Genomic DNA, 23888 nt, shown 5'->3' with positions numbered 1-23888 from the left:
GCTGATGCCATTGTTGGTGTGAACGAGAAGTTTAAGGTTGGTCAGAAGCTCACACAGCTTGGGTTCGGTGATGACGAGGTGGTGAGAGCGATTTTGGAGTTTGCTGAGAGTTCTAATGTGTATGCACACTTCTGGGGTTTGATAGATTCACAGATGATTGGCCTTGTACGTTCCATTATATAAAATTGATTGTTGGCTAAGGGTATTAAGTTTTGCTTAAGGTATTAAGTTTTTTACTATAGGGTTTTACTATTTTGTGAGATGGTTATATTTAAGATGGTTTAACGTACAAACTTATGTTTAGTATACATTTGGATAGATATTTTGGTAATGCCTTTATTTTGGTATGTATTGAATAGGTGTAGGTTCTTCGTACAATCTTTTTGGTATTGTGGTATGGCCTTTGCTTTGGTCGCTTGAGCAGGAATTGTTGGTTAAGTACAATATTTATGATCATGATCATGTTAATGAAAATTCTGATAATTTTTTGTCATCAACTGTCCCTTTCTTAATAAAGATTATTTTTCTGCATTAGCCGAAAGCAGTAGATTTATGTTTATGAGTGTTATCAAAATTTTGGTGAAATGATACCGTGTATACTGGTTTTATTGAAGTATATACATGAAGAAGTGGGAAAAGATGCACATAGTTGCTAAATTCAGATCTCAAATTACACAAGCATTCATAGCTGTCTTGATATTCCTTTTGAGCAATAGTGACCTTACATTGTTGTACATCAAACACTTTTGTAACAATCCTCACTACAACATAAGACATCATATATATATGCTTGCACACATGAGGGGAAATAACAATAAACAAGTAGTTTATTTCATATCTTTACAACTAGAACTGACGAAGTAGCCGTCATATTTAGGGTGTATACTGTTAAATTGTGATCTATTTTGATGATAGACTTTTAATTTTGGTTGAATTTCTTGATAGCTGCACCCAAATCAAAACTAGGATAGAATAATTTCCCGCATAAATTGATCAGGTGCTGCACAAATAAAACAAAAAGCAGCAATGAGATACACATCATAAACTATATAACATAGAATACTAAGAATCAGATGTTGCAATTGAGAATTGGGCTTCAAATATATTTTTTCTACTTGTGAAAACCATTGTTAACAAGGCTGCTATACATTTAACAGTAAGCAAAAATCATTTACCAAATTATCAAGAAATAGTAACACAACGCAAGAATAAATCAACTAGTCCAACTAAAATTATTTACTGAAGCCAATCAAAAAATTTTTTTCATTCAAGATATTTCAATCATATGTTTTAAGCAAAGCATGGCAAAGAATAAAGAGAGAACCTACAACATCCATGGTTATGCCTGATTAGAGATATCTTTTCTCTGCTTTATGATGGTGACTTACCAACGAGCAATACCAAATACAATGGCACCAATAACAAACAAACCAAACAACCAAGCAAACTGTGAGCATTATTTTAAATTGGCTGAGTACATGACAAAGTAGTTACAAAGTTTTGGATATCACGGGCAGTGAGGTAATGAAGAGAAATTGAAAAATAATGCAACATTTTTGTAAACAATATAACCTTTTCTTGAAAACAAACAAAGAATAGAAAGAAAGCAAAAAGCCAGAACACTTTGCTCATACATTCATATGCTTGACTGCATGTGAAGGTGAAAAAAAAAGTGCTGTATGCAGGTAATGTACACAAACAAGTGAATTTTCCTTTCCCAATTTTTACAACTACCTGATGAGGCCGTTTGTACAGAAGAAGAACACAAATTATTTACAACAATGTAGTCCAATATCAACTTAAGCAGTGTGTGTTAAGCATGGTGATCGATTGAGCCTCTCAAGAATTCCAAATCAGCAATTAACAAGCACAAGTAAGGTAAAAAAATTTATGTAATACGCAAACCATGAAATCAATACTCAGCAATCACAAATTTCCAAATCTTAAAAAAATATGACACAAAAATCAGAAATATAAAGCAAATGAGGGCAAATAAGATCTTCACAAAATTAAGAAACAAATCAGGTAAGTTGAAAGAAGATACCAAGTCCGTTGACAGAGAAACCGCGGAGACCAGAGGCACAACTCCAAGACCGTGGCGACGCAAACCCAGGGGCCCGCAGACGACAGCAACATCACAAACCTAGGAGAGCAACTGGCTCCACGAAGATGAACTGGTGGAGAATTGGAGAGGCGGCGTCGTCGTTCAGACCCTTGGAAGTGCTACCGGCGGCGGGTCAGACTCCAGGATTCATTCACGGGAAAGGAAATGAGAGAGGGTAGAGGAGAGGAGAAAGGGGGTTAGGGTTGCATGCTGAGTAAAATGAAATTGGATTTAGGGGTGGGGTTGTTAATTAAAATTAAGGGTATTTTTGTAATTTTTAATATTTAGTCTCTACTTTTATTTTAAACCAAACAGGATACTGAGATATAATTCAGTCCTGTACATTTCCACACCAAGCACAATATTAGTACTTATTTCTATCTCTGTCTCTTGGTCTCTGTCTCTCTGTATCTGTCTCTTGGTCTCTGTCTCGCAAACAAATGCTACCTTAGGTCTTTTACTCCGTCAACTCTAATGGAGGACAAAATAGTCCTTGACAACTCTAACAGGGGAAAAAATGGTTCCTGATCTCTTCTATTCAGAAACGACACTATTCTCTCCCAATTTCCATCATATCTCGCATAACACTAACAGTCAAACACTGTAACTTCAAGTTACACAATGCACACTCTATAACTTTAATGTTGATAAGAAAAAAAATCCTCAACTTGTTTTCAACCAATTCATACTCAGGAAACTAATGACTATGTCTCTCAACTACTTATCGTCTTCGATGGATCCTATAAATCTAGACAGCAAGTCTGATTTGTTAAGACTTGTTGTCGTCGTTGTCATCTCCCTTCTCCTTTACCCTATCATCTCCATGACACCACATTATCCACCACTCTGATCGCTTTCTTCAACTTCTTCTCCAAACCAATGTTCAATAATCGCTTCAGTTTTCATATGAGCGGCAACGGTGACATTGCTCGTTGTACTGATAGCTTGGATGCGAGGTCGAAGCTGTCTGCCAACTTGGACTCCAGGGAAGAAGGAATGAAGCACTCGGTGTCTATTTTAAATGAGAATTTGCATATGATGTCGAAAGAGAATCTTCTCATGATGTCCTAATATTCAACAATCTATATTGCTTGCCGAAAAGTGGAGAAAGGCGTGCCCTTGAGGTAGTTGTGGAATTCGGTTTTGAGGATGTCGTGGACGTTGTTGGGGTTGGAGGTGATATTATCTAAGACGTGGAAGTGGGTGCTTCTGGTGGGTGAAGTACAGAGGAGGTGGATGTACCAGTCACAAAGATTTAGGAAGTGTGTAGTCCATGACATGTTGAGGTAGGTGCGACACATGTGGCAATTACACCATGGCTTAATCTTGGAGCTAAAGAGGAGGAAGAAAAAGATGGAAAAGAAGACTGTGAAGGTGAATAAGGAGAGTATGAATATTAGGGTTATGCGAGATATGATAAAAATTGGGGAAGAACAATGTCGTTTTTGAATAAAGGGGTCAGGGATCATTTTGTTCTTTGTTAGAGTTGTCAGGGATCATTTTGTCCCGTGTTAGAGTTGTTAGGGATTATTTTGTTTTCCGTTAGTGTTGACGGATGCAAAGACCTAAGTGACTGATGGAATTAATTGTTAGGGACCAATCGAGTAATTAATTTTAGTTGGAAACTAAAGTGTCTGGTTTAAAATTCTTTAAGGACCAAAATGGGTATATACTAAAAAAAAATGAATGGTATACTTGTCATTTTTTCATGTATGTACGATAATTAGAGTTTTAGAAGGATGAAAGTTGATGATGCATCAGTCAACTAATCACTTTTTTTCTGTGTGAAATTGGTGAGTTTGATTTAGTCATATACTCAATCTTAAAATAAAAAGTAATTCATTAAATCGGTCTTTAAAATTTTTTAAAATAGACATTTTAATTTTTTTTGAAAAATTAATACACAAACTAATTTTTTAGATTTTTTTTGTCAAACATTATAGATTTTAATTTATTTTTTGGCATGACTTATTAACAGAAAATGTTGAGTTGACATGTAAACTCATACACGTAACAGTTAAGTGTTCATATGTGCAAGTAGGACAAAACAACCTCTGATATGTAATCACAAAATAATGTTGTATGGTGAAGGGTATAAAACGCTTCGTTTAGAAAATACCTCTTGACTACTTCAATATCAACAAAACTAAATCTAAAAAAGACACCAAACCCCACCAATCACTCTCGTTTTTACATAGAAACCCTATACCACTGCAAGTCTACAACTCATCTTCCATCTCATCTTTTACATCACCATTGTCACTATCAACGTTAAGACTCCGTTCATCATCGTGACGCCTGTCATTCACTGCCGTTATCTTCAAGTTGCTTGAAGCACTGAGGTTGATGCAATAACAACAACAAAGTTTTCATTGAATTTTCTCACAATTAGCATATTAGTACCTTATTTTCGCCAAGCTAAATGGGTTTATAATAGGTTACATTACTTGATTAATCAATTTATTTTACTGGATAGTTAGAGTTTACTGATGGTTGCAACTTGTGACTTGCAAGTTGTTATATGTGTTTGGGTTTTAAAGTAGTTAGAAGAACATAACATGTCCAGTAGCTGTAAGCAAAAAAATCGTGGTTTATTTGTGTTTGTTGGTTTCGGTTTTGTTGATTATAGTTTATTTTGAAGAAGACGAATTTTTCTTGGTTGGCGTCATTGGAACTAAACCTGAACGTTTCGATTCCTGCAAATGAAGAACTAGCATACATGGATACTTAATTGATACGTGTGCGCGTTTACGTGCCAACTTAGCATTCTTCGTAGGGATGTCAATGGGGCAGGGCGGGGGCGTGGGATGCCTCCCTGCTCCCCATCCCCACCCCCAGATTTACTCCCCGTCTCCGCCCCCGTTCTCTGCCTTGGGGAAATATTGCTCCCCATCCCCATTCTCCACAGGGCCCCATTCCCCGCGGGGACCCCATTCCCCATCTATCTGATAGATCTAACTAATTATTAATTTCCATATGAATAGATGTGTAAGTATCCATTCTATAAAAAAATAACAAGATTTTATACAAGAAGTCTAAACAACAAGATGGTGACTTCTTTCGAAATGACGTAATGGGGATGCAACGGCAAGCCAGAGGATAGAGAAGTGGACAAGTTGGGAGACGCGGTAACAGAGAGGAGAATGGACATGACGACAAAGTTACGGAAAGGAACACCGCAAATAGAGAGCACGATGCGGTGAGGATCATGGCACGGTGAGGTGTGACGATGCGGTGAGAAGGGAGAGCGGCGAGAGGGTGGCTGCAGAGAGGTTGGATGGAGTATAGACAACGTTAGAGATTTCTGAATTGAAGAAGAGTTATGCAAATGAGAATTAGGAGTTTTGGGTTTCTATATATATATATGTGTGTGTGTGTGTGTGTGTGTGTGTGTGAAATGACTAAAAAACATATATGAGAAATAAACTATTAAGAACAATTCAGTAAATTTATAAATTTCGGGGATTAGCGGGGATAGGGCGGGGATCCCCGCTCGGGTCCCCGCGTCTGCCTCGGGAGAATTTTGTCCCCCGTCCCCATCCCCACGGAGAAAATTCTCCACAATCGGATTCCCATTTGGGGCAGTCCCCGTAGGGATCCCCGCGTCTCGAGGAGTTTTGCCATCCCTAATTCTTCGTTAGTGAGTCATGTCGAAAAATAGACCGAGAATTGTTATGTCTGTTGGAGTAAATTTCTGAAAATTGATCCGTGTATTAATTTTTACTGGGGCCAAAATATCTGTTTTTAAAATCTCTAGAGACTGATTTGAGTAATTACTCTAAATAAATGTCGTTTTGATTTTTTTTATACATTATAAAATTAACTTTCTAGATATATTTTGCATCTAAATACATTAATTTTTAATAGGTTGATATATTAAACTCACCTTTGAAAAATAACATGGTCTACTAATTATAACTATAAATACGTCAATCAATTATTTTATGACATGTGATATTAATCTATCATGTCATCATGTCACGTGACACTTAATGTGACACATTATTATTTAATAAACAGAAGGACCAATTTTAGACCAACAAATTTTAATATGAATTTTAGAAGTGTTCTTTACCTGAAAATGGAGATTTTTGGTGTATATACAGATGGGTGGATGTTGCAAGCAGGTAACAAGTTAACACGCAACCAACGTGTTGGACACGTGGCACAATCGCACACAACACGCAGGTAACGTGTTACTACGTGGCGCACATCCGTTTAACACGCAGGTAACGTGTTATCAAGTAGCGCAAATCCATTCAACACAGAGGTAAGGTGTTGCAACACGCAGGTAACGTGTTGTAACATGTAAGTAACGTGTTGGTCTACTTTTTTGATACCTCCACAACTCTGTAAAACATCCTAAACACCTATATTTAAACAAAATATTTTTTTTTTCATATCTAAAATAATTTCTATCAATTTTAACTTACAATTTTTTAGGATTAATATTACTAACAAAATTTTTAAAAAACTAATTTAAAAAATACGTTATTTTTAGGAATAAATTTGATTATTAATTATTTTTTTATACATAAAAATACCAAAACGACAATTATTTTAAAATAAAATGAGTGAACCATAAAGAAAATGTAAATATAGCCCGCATAATAGAAAGATATTTTGTGAAAATTAATTATTGTTAGGAGGGTAGATTGGACAGCTACTAATCTCGTATATTACAATACCACAAAACACACACATTCCAATACGAGGGTTTTCAATTCTCATCCACTATTAGTTTTAGCCAATTTTTGAAATTGGGTGCATCTATTGTAAAACAAAGATTATAACCACTAGACTAAGATTTTATTTGCGTGTTGTAGCTTAATTAGCTTAGCGCCATTGCAATTAACAAATAATAAAATAAAAATTTAATTTTAATATATATATATATATTAAATTACAGAATATCACGAAAAAAATAAGTATTTTTTATATTAACTACATAAATAATTATTTAAAAGAATAAATAATAATGTATTGAAATTAAATTTAAAAAAAATTATAAACAATTTCTGATAATTATCTTAAAAGACAACGAAATTTTTAATAAAAAAATATTATTTTTAATTTTTAATTTTTATTTTTATGAAATTGATTAGTTCTTTGGTCAATATTTTTTCTCTGTATTAATGGAATAAGTTTACATAACATGTTAAACTGTTAATTTATCTATTAAAAATCAACTAGGATTAACAAAATCGTTTTTGTTAAGAATCTCGTTATCTTTTAATAATAATTATTAAGACCGTTTAGTTTTTATTTTTATTTTTTATTATTTTTTTTAATATATTAACTAAATTTATTGTATAAAATTAAAAAAATTTGTAATTTTTAAATTATTTTTACTTATAAAAATTGGATATCCACCCAATTCTAAAATAAAATGATCTTATTATCTTAATCTTTTTCCAGGGACCGAGGGTAGGGAAAGGGGTTTTGGGAACAAATTACAGATATGAGTACCTTTTTGTCCTTCACATATTTCTTAGGGGCAGCCTTTCATAGTTTGTAAGCATGGGCTTAATTGTTTTTGGGCTTAAAATATCTGTTATGTTTATAGTATTTTAACTTTTATTTTTGTACATAAAGTTTGATTAATGAAAATATTTTTTCACCCCCAAGAAAATCATGTTTTTGTGTTTACAAAAAGAAAAATCTTGTGATAATTAGCCGCTATTAACAGAGCTAACAGTGTTAGATTTTGAAGGAGGTAATTAAGTGCGATGTCCCTAAATTAATTAAGGAAGGTAACTATTACTATATCGTAAACTAAAGGGTACAAAATATAGTTGTAAAAAAAAAAAAACGGACTAATAGTTAAATTCGTCTTAAAAGATTACTCATTTTTTAAATTGATCTTTAAATAATTTTTTTAAACATATTAGTCTTTAAAAAATAAAATATAAATCAAATTAGTCCTTCTATGAGTCAAATAATAATACGTCATATTAAGTATCACGTGACATAATGATGTAGTAGGTTAATACAACAAGGTCAGTAACACTGATATGTCACATATCATTTGACATATCATAAATTTTTGGGAATCAAATTAGTCCCTAATAAAAGTACATACATAAGCCATTTTCATTCTTAAAATTTAAAAATTGATTAAATTAGTCTTTATATAATTTTTTTTAATTTTTTTATAATTTTAAATTTTTAATATTTTTTAATCCTATCCATTTTAATCTTTTTTTACACCTTAATAAACATTTTTTTTTCAAATAAAATAATCAAATTATTATAAAGGTATTTTCTCATTTATATTTTTAGATTTTTTATTTTCAAATTCTAGCTTTTTTTGTAGTGAAATTTTTTTATATAAATAATTTTATTAAATTATTATTAATTATATATTAAAAGTTTTAATCTTTTAGATCTCACTAAATAAATATAGTAGTTATTTTAAACATTTTAATCGTTTGGATCTCACTAAATAAATATAATAGTTATTTTAAAAAGAATTATATTAAAATATTAAGATTCAACGAGTAATTTCATAAAGTCAGTTTTTCAATTATTGAGTTCTATTATATAAATTAAACAATAACAAAAATTATAATTTTAAAATATAAAAAATTTAAATTTTAAAACAACCAATATATTATTTAGGAAGACTCAAAATATTAAATTTTTGAATATATAACCAATAATAATTTGATAAACTCATTTAAATAAAAAAAGTTCACTACAAAAAAAATACAACTTGAAAATATAAAATTTTAAAATATAAATGAAAAAATAATTTTATAATAATTAATTATATTTATTATTTTATGTAAAGAGAATTTTGTTTATTAAGGTCTAAAAAATAATATTAAAATTAATAGCATAAAAAATATTTAAAATTTAATATTAGGATAAAGTATATTTTTGTCTCTAAAGTTTGTAAAAAATTTTAAAAATATCTCTAAGCTTATTTTTCAATTTTATCCTAAGGTTTTCAATTTGCATTAAATATACTATTGACAACTAAATTTTCAAAAAATTTAGAACTAATCTAAAAATAATGCATGATAAATATTTTAATTTGCTTATATTAAAGGTTGTTCCTGTGAAATTATTTCTGAATTGGTCATATTTTTTTTAAAAAATTAGTCATTAGGATAAAGAGAATTTGTTTATTAAGGTCTAAAAATAATATTAAAATTAATAGCATAAAAAATATTTAAAATTTAATATTAGGATAAAGTATATTTTTGTCCTTAAAGTTTATCAAAAATTTTAAAAATATCTCTAAGCTTATTTTTCAATTTTATCCTAAAGCTTTCAATTTGCATTAAATATACTATTGACAACTAAATTTTCAAAAAAATTAGAACTATTCTAACAATAATGCATGATAAATATGTTTGATTTGCTTATATTAAAGGTTGTTCCTGTGAAATTATTCCCGAATTGGTTTTTTTTTTTTTTGAAAAATTAGTCATTAGGGATAAATTTAATGCAAATTGAAAATTTTTAGAACAAAATTAAAATAAAATAAAACATAAGGATATTTTTGAAATCTTTAGCAAACTTTAAGGATAAAAAGATACTTTACCTTTAAAATTATGAAGAAAAAATATAAAACATTTATACAAAAACTAATTTGATCAAGTTTTAAAATTTTAGAAATGAACATGACTTATGTGTATATTTCCAGGGATTATTTTAGTTAATAAATAAATTTATTACATGTCAAATAATAGGTGACATGCCAGTGTCACTGATTTGACACATGAATTAATCATCTAGTGACATGTGATATTAATATATCATCTCATCTTGCCACATGACACTTAACGTGATATGTCATTATCTAACTAATTAATTTGACTTCGTTTTACTTTTCAAAGATTAATGTGACTAAAAAAATTATTTGAGTATCAATTTAAAGAATAAGTGATCTTAAAGGACGAATTTGACTATTAACTCCAAAAAAAATTTGAGAATAATAAATGGAATTTGCCCATTTCAATAATTATGTAAGACCTCAAATTATATTCTAAATTAAGAAGCAATGAAATTAAAAATGGCAAGAACAAAAAATAGTCTTAAAAAATAGTCTTAAGAAACTAATTTATATTGGTCAAATAATTAGTTTATTCAATTGTTTAAATAAGTGTCAGAAATTCAAATTCCACCTTATATATGCATTAACATATTGGTCGACAACAATCTCTTACATTGAACTCAAATTTACAACAAATTAGTCTATAGAAAAAAGTATAACCTTAAAAAAATAAGAAGGCACAAATATAACCAATTTTAATTTAGAACTGCCTAAATTTTTTTTATTTTTATTTTTTGCTTTATTCACCTAAAAAGCACCTAATCACCATTCCCTTTAATAACTGTTCCCTTAAGTTAGATCAGGCTAGTTAATAATTAGCTAAACTTCTTCTCAAAAGCAAATAATTCTTTGATTTTTTCCCCCTTAGTGATCAAACAAAGAAACAATCTTCTGTATTTTTTCCCCTCAATTCTATAATATGATTACAGGCCTAACTAAAAATTGATGAAGATGGCCAAGAAACATTAAATACACTAATAGCCTCACATCACATGAATGCAAATTGGTATTACAAACCAAAAAAGAAAGTAGCAAATATTTCAAAGTCTATAACCATGCAAGTGTTTGGCCCATCTTCTTGCCATATAAGGATCATGAAAATCCCAGCTTTCGACATTGCTACTCCGACCACCACTGCCGCCACCACCTTCTCTAACATCATCTTCACCCTTATGCTCTCCAACACCTACAACTGTTTCCCCAGTTCTTCTAACACACTCATCAATCTCACCTTCAATGTAGCTATATTCCACATACACATGTGTGCAATCACCAAGGTCTAATAGTATTCTCCTCTCTTCTCCACCTCTTATCTCTCCAATTCTTATGACTCTTCCACTTCCAACTTCCTCCCCGGCCCCGCATATCCGAAGTTGGATCTCCCGGACAATGCCACCCAACATCTTAGCCAGGAACTCCTCGAATTCTTGTATGACAAAGCCACTTGAAGTGCCAAAGCCAAATCCAACATGGAATCTATGAATGGGAGTGGATGGAAGTTCCATGCTTATTGCATGGTATGGTCTTGTGGGATTATCAGACAAGTGAAGGATGCAAGACTCAGGGTTCTTGTGCATCCGGTCCTCGAGTATCTTGATTCCTTTCTTCAACCCTTCGACCGGATCGGCTTGGCCCATGTAGAATAACCGGTCAATAACTTGGAGGGCTGTGCGCTTTCCATAGGATGTCATGCGCCTTAGGGGGAAGACACGAGCTGCGGCTGAGGAGTATGTAACAATGGCTAAGCGGTCAATGTGTCTGAGGGAAAAAACCACAAGAGCCATTGCTTGTTTGAGAAGCCTTAAGTGTGGTCCATTGGGGCTAGCAACTAAGACCAAGTCGGTTGCGCGTTCATGAGTCAGTTTAACTGAAAGGCAAGCTCTGTTGGAGGAGGGACACATCATAGGTGGAGATTGTAGCAATGATGAGGAGCCACATGTTAAAGGATGCAGTGATAGGTGGCAAGGGCATGAAGCATGCTTAGTGACTTGTAAAGCAGGATGGAAACTAGCTGGAGCATTCGGCGGTATAGGTACAAGATTGAAACACAGCTTGGGGCTATCCGGTGTGTCATCAAGCTCAACAGGATCGTCGTCATCATACCGTGCCGTGCGAAGTAGAGAACGACGATGAACACGGAAGTTAGCAATAGAATCATCAAGGATTCTAAGGATAGGATCACTCTGAGTACTTGATGCCAGAGAGCCAGAGAGGTTGTTGTTTAGGTTGCGAGGGAGCTGAGTCCAATGAGCACGGCAAATGGGGCAAGTGACACTACCGTGGCGAACATTGGAAGAGATGCAGGCGAAATGGAACGCGTGAGAGCACTGAGCAGTGAATATAGCTTGGCCGGGACTGCTACCCTTGCTGTGGTAACTCAGAGGATCTAAACATATTGCACATAGATTCTGCAAAAAATATATATCACTTCAACTCAAAATCAATTCTACAAAAGCAAAATCAAGCACAAGCTTGTGGTATTTATTCCAACACTGACACAAAATTGCATGATTTAACCAAACTCATCTCACTTTTTACCATTTGATTGAAGTAGGGACAGAAACAACGAAACTTTTTCGGACCCGAAAAAAGAAAAAAGATTCTACAGGCACTCAAGATAAAATAGATTGTATATGCATAATAAAAGTTTCACATTTCTTCCTTAGGAAGCTATTGAACACACACACATTACTTTACTGTATACAAATTTCCAGAGGGGCATTTGGCAATAATAGAAGGAAAAGCATGATCATGCATGTTATGTGGCAGGTGAAACTTCCCAAAGTGGGGTCTGCATTCATAATGAAATTGATTCTTGGCTTCACCCATGCGCCAACCATGTGCTTAGGGGCACTCACATGCCACAATCCTCCATTCAATACCTTTGCTCTTCTAGTTTCAATTTCAGTACCAAAATTAATGCTTTAACACTATGCTCCCAGTTACCAATTCACATTTTATGATCTTGCTAACAAGAACGCCTTAAGAAGAAAATTCTTATTAAAAATGCATTAAATATGCTAAAAAAATGGAAATATTTATTGTAAAATAGGTCAAGGGATCATAGCAGAAGGTGAAACTCTGAGGGGCATTGGATACCAAATTGCCAAAATGTGAAAACGGTTCAGAAACACTTTTAATAGCAAGTGCTGTGGCTTTTATTTAAGTGGAAGACTTTCTTTAATCATAAACTTCAGAAGGACAAAGAGCAAAAAAACAAATATGAATTATGATGTTAATAATTACTGATTACTAATAATTTTTTAGGTGGTTTAAGAAGGTACAAGTGAAGTAGATTAATTAATTTACCTTACTATGAAGGTCATTGTTGTTGATGTTAACAGTGATGGTGGAATCTGTTTCTTGTGTAATCTCCCCTGAGCAATTCTTTGTTGATGTTGACACAAATGAGGAATTTGAGATCTGCAAAGCATTCCACATTAGCAGAAAATTAGTACTTTCAAGCTTCAACTCCTCATACTTCAAGTTTCACCAGAATTTTTTTTACAAAAAAAGGAAGAAAAAATAATAATGATATGCCATTTATATCCACAATAAATTTATAGCCGCTTCAAGTAATCACTAAAAAAAGAGAAAGAAAGAAAAAAAAAACATAGTATGGATTAAGGAGCATTGTGAGTTCCAAAGAGAAGCAAGCATTGGGACATGGAAGAAGACCTAATTAGGCAAAAATGGGAACAAAGTTTGAATCTTTTGGGAAAATGGTAAGCACCCAGAGAAGAAAGGAATGAAATTTTTCATGGGAAATTTAAATGTGTGATACTTACAGAAGCAGATAAGGCATCAATGGGAACTGGATCCACCATAGATTTCCTCCTTGAGAATGAACCACATGCATATGCTGCTGCCATTGCAACCTTCCTTGCTGCTTCTCTAAGCTTTGATGATGCTCCTCTTCTTCCTTCTCCCATTGTTAATGACTCTCTTTCTCTCTGTGAAGTTTGGAGCCACAAGAAAAGAAGGGACAGAAGAGAGAGAGGAGGAGACAAAGGGGTCTGAAAAATTCAGCTTGTGTTGAGTGTTTTAAAGTGAGTGTTATTATTGTGTGTATGTTCTTTCTTGTTTACTTGTTTGTTTATAATCTTTTTTGTTCATCACTCTCTTCAGAGAAACACACTTCACACTCTTATATATAACATTCATAACTACTATTTCATCAATCTCACAATATTTGGATTTTTTTTATTTTTATAAATTAAATAAATATAATAATTATCAAAATAAATCATTTAAAAAATATTTACCGAAATAAATACTTCTCTCTTATTTTGTTTACAGTGTAAAGGAGATAAGATAGGTAAACGCAACACATAAACGAGATACATGTATCTTTAAATTTTTTTTAAAATAATAAAAAATATTAATAATATCAATAATCCAAACTTTTGATATGCACTTAATAAATGAAAAGGTTGATAGAAATCTTTAAAATAGATATCACTCAATCAAATTGGTCATATTGATTAAATTATAATATATGGCAAAATAATTATATCATGTGTTATCATCTAATCGATATTCTGTGTTATTTGTAATCTAATTTGATAAATATATTAGGAATGATTTTATGATTTAGATTCGTAATTTAAAAATTATATATAATCAATTTAATTATTTTTTCAAGATTTTTCTTTAATCTATTGTATAATATAGTTTTAAAAAATTAAAAATATTGTTTAAATAATTAATTTGATCATTATGCTAAACATAAGATAAATTTATATTTTAAATTTCTTATGTAAAGTATATAATATATTTGCCACCTTATATATGCATACACTCATAATATAAAACAAATTAATTAATGATTTAAAAAATTGTAAATAAAATTGAGGGACTTATTGCTTTATTTTGATTGTGAATAATTGTAAAGTGGTGAAATTTATTTACCATGAGACAACATTTACTACTAAAAGTACTAAAAATTATTGAGAGAAGTACTTTTCACAATGAAAGAGGAGAATCAATTGGTTTTGATACTTTACCTATAGTTTAAAAAATCTCTTTTTTATTTTCTCTCATCATGCTTCATAGGTCAAAACTCAAGTCTCCTCATTGTAAATAGGGGTGGAAACAGGTTAGGTCAAGCTTTGCTTTTAATAGACTTGATCTGTTTTGTAGTTATTTGGTTTGAGTTTGGTCTACAGTTTATTATAAGCTCTTCATAAAGTACTAGATTTAATCTGTTATTCAGTCTGATATGGTCTAAAACCGGTTAAAAGGTCTGATAATTTTTTTTTTATAAAATAAAAATATTATTTAAAAATTATTTTTTAATAAAAATATTTATATGTAATATGTCATAGTTAATATTTACAATAATTTTTAATATTTTAAAGTATTTAAAATATACAAAAATATTTATAATAAAATATAATAAGTTTAAAACATCTGATAATTTTACTAATAATAAAAAATTATTTATATATTTAATTATATTTTAATAGATTCAGACAGACCAATAAAACTAATTAATGAATTTGGGTCTGGTCCATTGATATATTAAGGCTATTAAAAAAGTTTGAACCTATGTCTCTTTTATAATAAACTAAGTCAGACTAGGCCAAATACAACTATACAAGTCAAACGGCAAGTTGCCTGATCTTTTTCCACTCCTAATTGTAAATCATAAATCCTTCAAACAAACCAAAAATGTTGTTTACATGTAAAATGATTCATCATATTTTTGCATTAGGGAAACAATGTAATTATGTAAGGAAAAAAAATGTTGAAATTGATGGAAGAGAATTAAATTATGAGGAGGAAAATCACCAAAAAAAAAAATTATGAGGAGGAAGGAGAAGGAGAAGCAACATTTGGAACAATGTGGCACTTTCCAAAGAGAATGATATCATGGGACCAACCCACTAAGCCTAATTGATCAAAAATAAGTTGTTTACAGCATGCAATAGTGAGATCCATCCACCAATTTTCATCCATTTTTCTCTCCCATAATAAACAACTATTATTTTGAAATATCTTATCTATACATCTAATGTTGATATACACATACACTTTATGTTGTTTTTTTAATATAAAAGAAACATTTTGATGAGCCCTAAATCTAGATGGTATGCATGAGCACTTGTGTGTAGCATAATGACAATTTTAGAGATGAGTTCAATGATGAAGAGTTTTCATTAGATTTTAAGCATTCCAAGCCCCACCTTCTACACACGGGTTTGGTCCAACATAATAACATTTGATGCATTTTATTTATTTTGTATATTTAAAATTAAATTTAATTTACGTGCACGGTCAATATAAAAGAATTTTATACAAACAACTAAACGTGTATTGTTATATTAATAAAACTTAAAAAATATTTAAATATGTGATTTTCATTAAATAATTATATAAAATTTTTTACATGTTAATTAAAAGTAAATTCTTTGAAACCACATAAAATAAGCTTCCCATCTTATGATAACATACATACTTTTTTTTTTTCTTATGTGGATAAGACACATGGTTCAAATCATTTTGGTACTAACAAAGCCAAAGAATGAAGGAAAATGAGGAAAAAAAAGAAAAAAAAAGAAGAATCGGGATTGGAAAAAGGAAAAAGGAAAAGAAAAGGGTAGAAAGAAGTTTCTTCTAAGAAGTGGGGGAAATGACCGTTTTGTTTTGAATTTCAAAGGTTCAACAATCAACTTATGATAACTTCCAAACTTTGCCTTCTTTTTTTTTATGTTTTTATTTTTGAAATATATATATATATATATATATATATATATATATATATATATATAAATTTTGATGTACTGTCAGTGTAAAATAGTTTTACACGCGCATTCAATTATGTAACGCTATATCAGCAAAACTACATATCTTTCACATTGACCGTGTAAATAGTCATACAAAAAAACAGATGTGATTGTATAATTGTGTAAATTTACACTGTTAGTACATCAAAATTAAATATATATATATATATATATATATATATATATAATATATATTAAATTCATCCCTATTAAATTCATCCCTTTTAGCTTGCTGATAGAAATAAACAGGCATGTTAATTAATTTATTTGCAATGCAAAGGTGGCCAAAGCAAAGAGAATGCTTTTCCTTGCCCTGGTTGTATTCCACTAGTGTCTTCATAAACACAAGTCTTATATACATAACATAGGTTCCCTTATGATTTATGACTCACTTTTTCTTTAATTTAATTTTGTCCCTTTATAGCTTATACTTATAGCCTTATACAGGTACTCAGTTATTTAGCTTTTTAGGGTTGATATCAAGTGCATTCTTATTTGTGGAAAGTTTTGGATTAAATTCACATTGATACTTTTTTATTTTTTATTTTTTTCTATGCTACATTAGTATTTAGTTTGATCATATGAGTAATTTGGCTCCGAACTTAAAGTTGGTTGCATCTTTAGACTTGTACAGTTGTACTACTTAGCGTATTTATTAATTTAGTATATTAATAGGCATTAATGTATTTACTAATGCATATTTTTATAAATTTAAGATAATAATAATAATAATAACATTAATTAAGATGATAAACACTTTATTTTTTAATAAAGGAATCTTGGGTTTGATTTTTAAAAATAAAAATTTATATAATATATAATAATAATAATAAAAGATATTGAAAAAAATTATGCATTAAATTCTCTTATATTCCTATTATATATTTATGGTAGATTTATGCAATTTTTTGAGTATCAAATGTTTAACTTTTTAGGCAATGCCACCATCATTTTGGTGTACTAGGGCACCAAGACAATCAATGATATAGATGTTAGGCATATTTTTGTGTTAACAATTTTGTTTAATATTCATACTATTAAATTATCTTATGAAATCAAGTACTAAATCTAACCAAATGAATTTAGGTCTTCTTGTATCATGTTTATTTGTTTGTTTGCTTTTTCTCTCTGTCGAAAATATAGATGTTTGTTAATCAATTTAAACGGTCAAAAAAAATGGATTGAAGATGCATTGAACAAATACTTTCTAAATACACCAATAAAACAAACATAATATTTTACTTAGCTATTTAGACATTAGTAATAACTAAACCATGAAAATTCAATAAAAAATTTTAACCAGAAACAAGTAAGATAAGCTATTGAACTCAGTGTTATAATGATTGTGGTAATTTTGAAGAACTTTTCTATAATTTAAATTTCATTATAGAAAGAGGGATGAACAAAAATTCACATACATTATCACATACATAAAAAGATAAGTTATGAGTAAAAATTGGAAGAGACCTCAAAAAAAAGTTATTCTATAGTAATAGCTGCATCTATGTCCTATGCTTTATGTCCATTCATTCACTTTCATCTGAAAAAAAAAGAAAAGAAAAAAAAAAAGAATGAGTTGTCCCATTGATGGTTGATAAATAGGCAGTGTTTGGATACTCATATTCTATGTAACTATCTAATGTCCTTTGTACTTTTTATCTTCTATAATTTTCTTTAAAATCTTCCAAATATCATAAAGAGAAGAGGGCCCGTATATTGGCTAATTTTTGTTAGAAATGAAAAAGAAAAAATTGGGTGTAATTTTGATTAATTGGTGTATTTTTTTATATAGATTTAATTTTTTTTTACTTTAAATAACAAATCAGATCCTTAAATTTTTTATGGGAAGGTCAGATTTCATAGTGCATAAATTGAAGGTCCGATTTGTAGTAAAATAATTTTTTTTGCTATGAAATAAATTAGAGGGTCCAATTAGTATATTTAAAAAATTTTTCAACACTAAAATAAAAATCTAAAAGTCAGATTTGTATATTTAAAAAATAAAAAAAATCAAATTTTTATATTTGCATATTAAAAAAAAACTATAAATCTGATTCTCAAATTTGTAGTATCCACACAAAAAAATACCAAATTTTACATTATTAAAAAACACCACTGGAACTACAACAATAAAAATAAAAAGAGTAAGATATTTCCTACCTATAGGTTTAGACTTTTAGTTTTAGGAGAGTAATTTTGCGACTCTTTAATTAGTAATGTTGCTTTTTTTAATCATATTTTTAATTATCCTTAATAAAAAAATTTTGAAAATTAAAAGATCATTTACTCAACTTGAACAAATCAATAAACTAGTATACTCAAATTCAGTTGCAACAGTTTGAGAAATTGTAACAATTAGGTACATGCATCACAGCAACTAAAGATAAAATCTAACCAGATGGAGCCATTTAGGAATGCTTGGACTTTTGAATAAACTATAGCCATGATATTGATTCAGTTAACCACTACACTTGGTTGCAATTTAAGCATATAATTAAGAAATCAAATCAATACAAAAAAGGAAAAAAATAAAAAATAAAATTAAAAAATCAAACATGTAGAAATGATTGTGATAACTGATAAGCATGTGTACATATTCTATGAACATTGCAACTGTTAAGTCCATGTTAAAAACACTATACTTTCTTTTATGTCCCTAAGTTATTTGGATTATTTAGATAGAGATTCTTCCTATGACATACACAACAAATAGACAAATTATAAAGAGTCAATTTTTATCTTATCTCCAATTTAATATCTACAATCTAAAATATATGTAATTGTCATGGTTTATCCACCACCAACCTTTGATTAAACTAATTTAATTCAGATTCATGTTAATTTTCTAAATATGGGCAAGGGGGGATTTATTCAAATTTTTTTTAATTTTATAAAAAGAATTATCTACAAAACAAGTACCTAGTAGACCAAGAAAATGATAGATGAACTAAAGGAGAGTTTGTGGAATCTCTCCTTTTATGAATGACATATCTGAAAGCTATTGTTGATTCTATTCACATGAAAAGAAGGTAAAGGGGGAAAGAAAAGCTGGCTTGTGTCTTCAAAAACTTGCTTCTTGCTAGCCTACAAAGAAATGTGTCTAAATTGCATGTTCAAATTGGTTGAATGATTTGACTTGGTCAAAACTCCAAGTTTAATTAATAGACTGGTTTAGAATTAGATTATATGCATTATAAGCTTAATCTTTTTTATAATCTTAATTCCAATATGTTGCTTTCACAAATCACAATCCATATCTTCTTTCTTAATCATTGAATAAACTTTCCTTAATACAAGCGCCTGATTTTCTGGTGGTTAGTTGTACATAGGTCAAGACTCAAGAGGTAAAGCTTTTGGCATTTTCTAATTGTTTTTCACACACTCACTTTTCATAGTCATGTTAATCATAATGTAGTTAGATTTCATGGTCACTTCTGAATCCTTTTCGTTCATATTTGGACCACCCCATAAAGTAAAAGGGGTCATCATGTCATATATATTTATTCAGCTTTTAGAAAAATCTCATGATTTGAAAAGAAGGGTAAATCATTTATTACTTGTTTGAATTTGAGTTTGGTCTTTGGGAACTGAACGGTAAGAAGCAACATTTTTTACTTTTACCCTTTTCAGTACCTCTTCTTCCATGCTTGTGTACTTATTCACAAGCAAGAACACAGAAGTCTTCTAAGAACCTCATAAAGTAACTCTTGTAACTTAGTGTTTATTAGCAAAACTAATCTTTGAACTTCAAACTAGGCACTCATGGTAATTGGCAAACCAACAAGGCAAGGCATAATAAAGTACACAAATTATAATGACTACTCCATGCAGTTGAACTCGTCTTAATGCTTTCCATGTTAATATATAAACTTGGTTAGTCTTTAGTTGATTGGAAAAATGGAAACTAATCTGTTAGCAATGACTCTGGTGTATAACCCATTTCCCTCATCAAAGGTTGAAGATTATGTTGCAACATTCCATAAATTTCCTCAACCTTGGGATTAAATCTATCCCCAACAAAAAATACATGGTTTTTTCCATTTACCAGTATTTGACTATACCCTGGAATTTTCTTCACATTCCTTTCCCTCATTCTTTTCCTTACCTTTGCAAACTCATCCCATTTCCCTTCTGCAGCATATGTATTGGCCAGAAGTACATACCCTCCTGAACTATATGACTCAAGTTCTAAAAGCTTCTCGCCAATATAATTTGCTATTGTAACATCCCCATGAAGCTTGCATGCACCAAGCAATGCAACAAGAACAGCTTCATCTTTTTTGGAAGGAGGGATAGTAGATACTACATTCATTGCCTCATCGATAAGTCCGGCTCGGCCTAGAATGTCAACAAGGCACGAATAATGCTCTGCCTTAGGAGTTAACTCATAAGTTCCTATGATTGAGTTAAATATTCTTCTACCTTGGTTGACAAGACCAGCATGACTACAAGCTGATAGGAGTCCTATAAATGTTACCTCATCTGGCTTGATTCCGGAAATTAGCATGCGTGCGAAAACCTGTAATGCATGGTAACCATGTCCATGATAGGAGTAGGCTACTATCATTGCAGTCCATGAAACTACATCCTTTGACTTTAATGTTTCAAAAACAAGCCTAGCAGAACTAAGATCTCCATTCTTGGAATACAAATTAATGAGAGAATTTGTAAGCCAGGTGTCATGCTCAAACCCGAGACGTATGATCATCGAATGAGCTTGCATGAGCTCAGCCACACCATCGCAGGAAGTAACCACGCTAGTCATGGTGATTTCGTTGGGTCTAAAGCAAGATCTTAGCATCAACATGAAGATTCTCAAGGCACCCCCTTCATCACCAATCCTTGCATAACCATCAATCATCATGTTCCAAGTCACAACATTCTTCTCTGGCATCAAGTTGAAAAGCTCACTAGCCTCATCCATGAGCTTCTCATCAACATATGCAGTGATCATTGCAGTCCATGCGGGGACATCTTTATAAGGCATTAGATCAAAGTACTTCCTTGCAGTGTCAATCATCTTGTTTTGTGCCAAACCAGAAACCATAGCTGTCCACGAAACATGAGTCCGATCCGGCATCAATTGAAACAACTCAATAGCCTTATCCATTCTCTTGGCTCCAAAGCAACCCGAAATCATGATGTTCCAAGAACGAACATTTCTCTCTGGCATCTCAAGGAAGAGCTCATATGCCTTGTCAAAGCAGCCATTGTCAAGATATGACTTGACCATAGCTGTCCAAGTAATGACATTCTTTTCAGGCATGATATCAAAGAACTTGCGAGCTTGATCCACCAACCCATTTCGAGCCAAACCTGAAACCACTGTAGTCCATGAAACCACATTTTTCTCAGGCATTTGACTAAACAACTGCATACCCTCCTCGGGTCTTCCACACCCAAAATACCCAGAAAGCATACTGGTCCAGGAGAACACGTTTCTCGCAGGCATTTCATCGAACACCTTGCGAGCATCATCCAAACGACCAGCTTTGGCGTACCCATCAATCATTGCTGACTCAGCAACAATGTTCCTATGGGGAATTGCCTTGAACAAGGATTCAGCTCTGGGTAGGTCCTTATACTTCAAGTAAACCGCAATCATGCAGTTATAGGAAACTTCATCTCTGTGGGGCATTTCGTCGAACAATTTCCTTGCTTCTTTGACTTTGCCATGGCGACCTAAAACCGCTATATCCGCGTTAAGCTTGTTGAGTGCTGCATCATGTGATGAAATTGGGATCAGTATCTTGGGGGCTAAGGTTCTTCGGGTGTCTGAAATCGGAGTCCAATTGTGTTTATGGAGCAAATGCTTATCTGGGTCGGTAAAAAATGAAGCCTTGAAATGGCTGAAGGAACGAACGGTGGGGTAAGAATGTGACAGCATTCGACGGTGGTGACAGACACGTATCATCTCCCCAACTGGCCAATGATTAATCCACAGCAAATTTAAGTTCTATTGATACATAAATTGCTACATGCATGCATAATTTGAAACCACTAGATTAGGTCAATTGGTTCTTTCTATTAATCATTTGAAAAGTGATAGAAGAGAGAACGTGCTTGAAAGAAAAAATTTCTTGTATTTACTTTGTATTTAAATTAATACTAACTAATTCTTACTTTTACTTTCCAAAAAATATTGACCCTTCACATTCTCTTGTCTAATACCATCTCATCAATGAAGTTTGCAACTTCTGGATAGCTCCTTATGATTTCCCCATAGCTTTTTGATACCATCTCAATGGCAATTCTTTTCATGTTTTCAAGCAATCTCATCAAAGCTTCATCCAAATTATTTACATTGACAAATACCATGTATCATACTGCTAGTATAGCTAACAACAGAAGGTGCACATTCTTTCTGCTCCATGTATCAGCAAAGCCGTTACTGTACTAGAGCAGATACAACAAAGCATAACAAGTTGCATAGAGAATAATCCATATATTTCATCAATTGTTTGTCATTTCTTCCAAAATTCCCTATATATAAATTTTATTTTGATGCATAATTTTACACGTGCATCCACGTAACATCGATAGAAATAATTATCTTTCACATCGACTGTGTGAATGATTATAAAAAAAAACAGATATAATTACAAGATTATATAAAATACTTTTACACTATCAGTGCATCAAAATTAAAATTGATGAGTTTGGAAAACTCTAAATTAATATTAGTAATGACTAAACATTATTAGTTTGATTAATTGCAAAATTATCAATTTGATTCATATATGTTAACGAAAATAATTTTGCTGTGCAGGTTTTGATTGGGCCGAACAGAAAAAAAATGTTGCAAGCCCAATTATATTAAAAAATACATTCAGCATTGATACAAAATTATTTTGATCCTTGTGACTGAGTTGTTATGTTATTTGGGTCAGAATTTGTGATACAAGCCCAATTGAAATTCTTGCAGACCACTAAAGTTGGTCCGAAACCAATATTGAGAGAAAGCAAACGTTTTGCTTCATGTTTCCAACGGATCCCATTTTTAATTTGAGATGGATTTCAATTCAATTAACTTGCATTGGAAACATGAGAGAGATTTAGCACTTGATTTGATGGACATCATCAATGCTACACGCTACCTAAAGTAAGGAAAGTGGAAAACTTAATTCACTTTATCACATTCATTAATTATTGTTCAAGTTTCTCTTTCTTCACTCTCATCTCTCTTCTCCTACTTCGGTTACTTCACAGAGAGAAAGCATGGAAGCTATGGCTAGCTATCGAAAGTAAGGAGAAACAAGCAACAAAATCATCACAATGATGGCAAGAAAAAGAAAACAAAAAGTATGTTGTGGCTGAGATCTTCACCAAGAAATGTAAGATTTGGTGAAGTAAGCTCAAGCTCTCCATACCAAAAATGGAAGAGAAGATTTCGGTTAGAGGAAGAAGATCTTTAGAGGGATGTCTTGTCTCT

At 31.4% G+C, this 23888-nt stretch overlaps 2 protein-coding genes across 2 annotated transcripts; both read right to left on the bottom strand.

The window, feature by feature from the left end:
• Positions 1-10656: 10656 nt before the first annotated feature.
• On the bottom strand, positions 10657-13771 carry LOC130976338 (probable E3 ubiquitin-protein ligase WAVH2). Its single transcript, XM_057901187.1, has 3 exons — positions 13457-13771; positions 12978-13091; positions 10657-12076 (listed from the first exon to the last, which is right to left on the bottom strand). The coding sequence occupies exons 1-3, from the start codon at positions 13598-13600 to the stop codon at positions 10709-10711; spliced, it is 1626 nt and encodes a 541-aa protein (XP_057757170.1). The 5' UTR covers positions 13601-13771; the 3' UTR covers positions 10657-10708.
• A 6563-nt stretch (positions 13772-20334) lies between these two features.
• Positions 20335-22838, bottom strand: LOC130976777 (pentatricopeptide repeat-containing protein At4g02750-like). The gene is made up of 2 exons (XM_057901702.1): positions 22580-22838; positions 20335-22378 (listed from the first exon to the last, which is right to left on the bottom strand). Exon 2 carries the CDS (start codon positions 22368-22370, stop codon positions 20361-20363), a length of 2010 nt encoding a protein of 669 aa, XP_057757685.1. The 5' UTR covers positions 22371-22378; positions 22580-22838; the 3' UTR covers positions 20335-20360.
• Positions 22839-23888: the final 1050 nt, after the last annotated feature.

Source organism: Arachis stenosperma, chromosome 4 (assembly GCF_014773155.1).
Source record: "Arachis stenosperma cultivar V10309 chromosome 4, arast.V10309.gnm1.PFL2, whole genome shotgun sequence".
Taxonomy (NCBI): Eukaryota; Viridiplantae; Streptophyta; class Magnoliopsida; order Fabales; family Fabaceae; genus Arachis; species Arachis stenosperma.
Note: the sequence above shows the minus strand (reverse complement) of the source record. Positions and strands in the feature narration are given on the sequence as shown.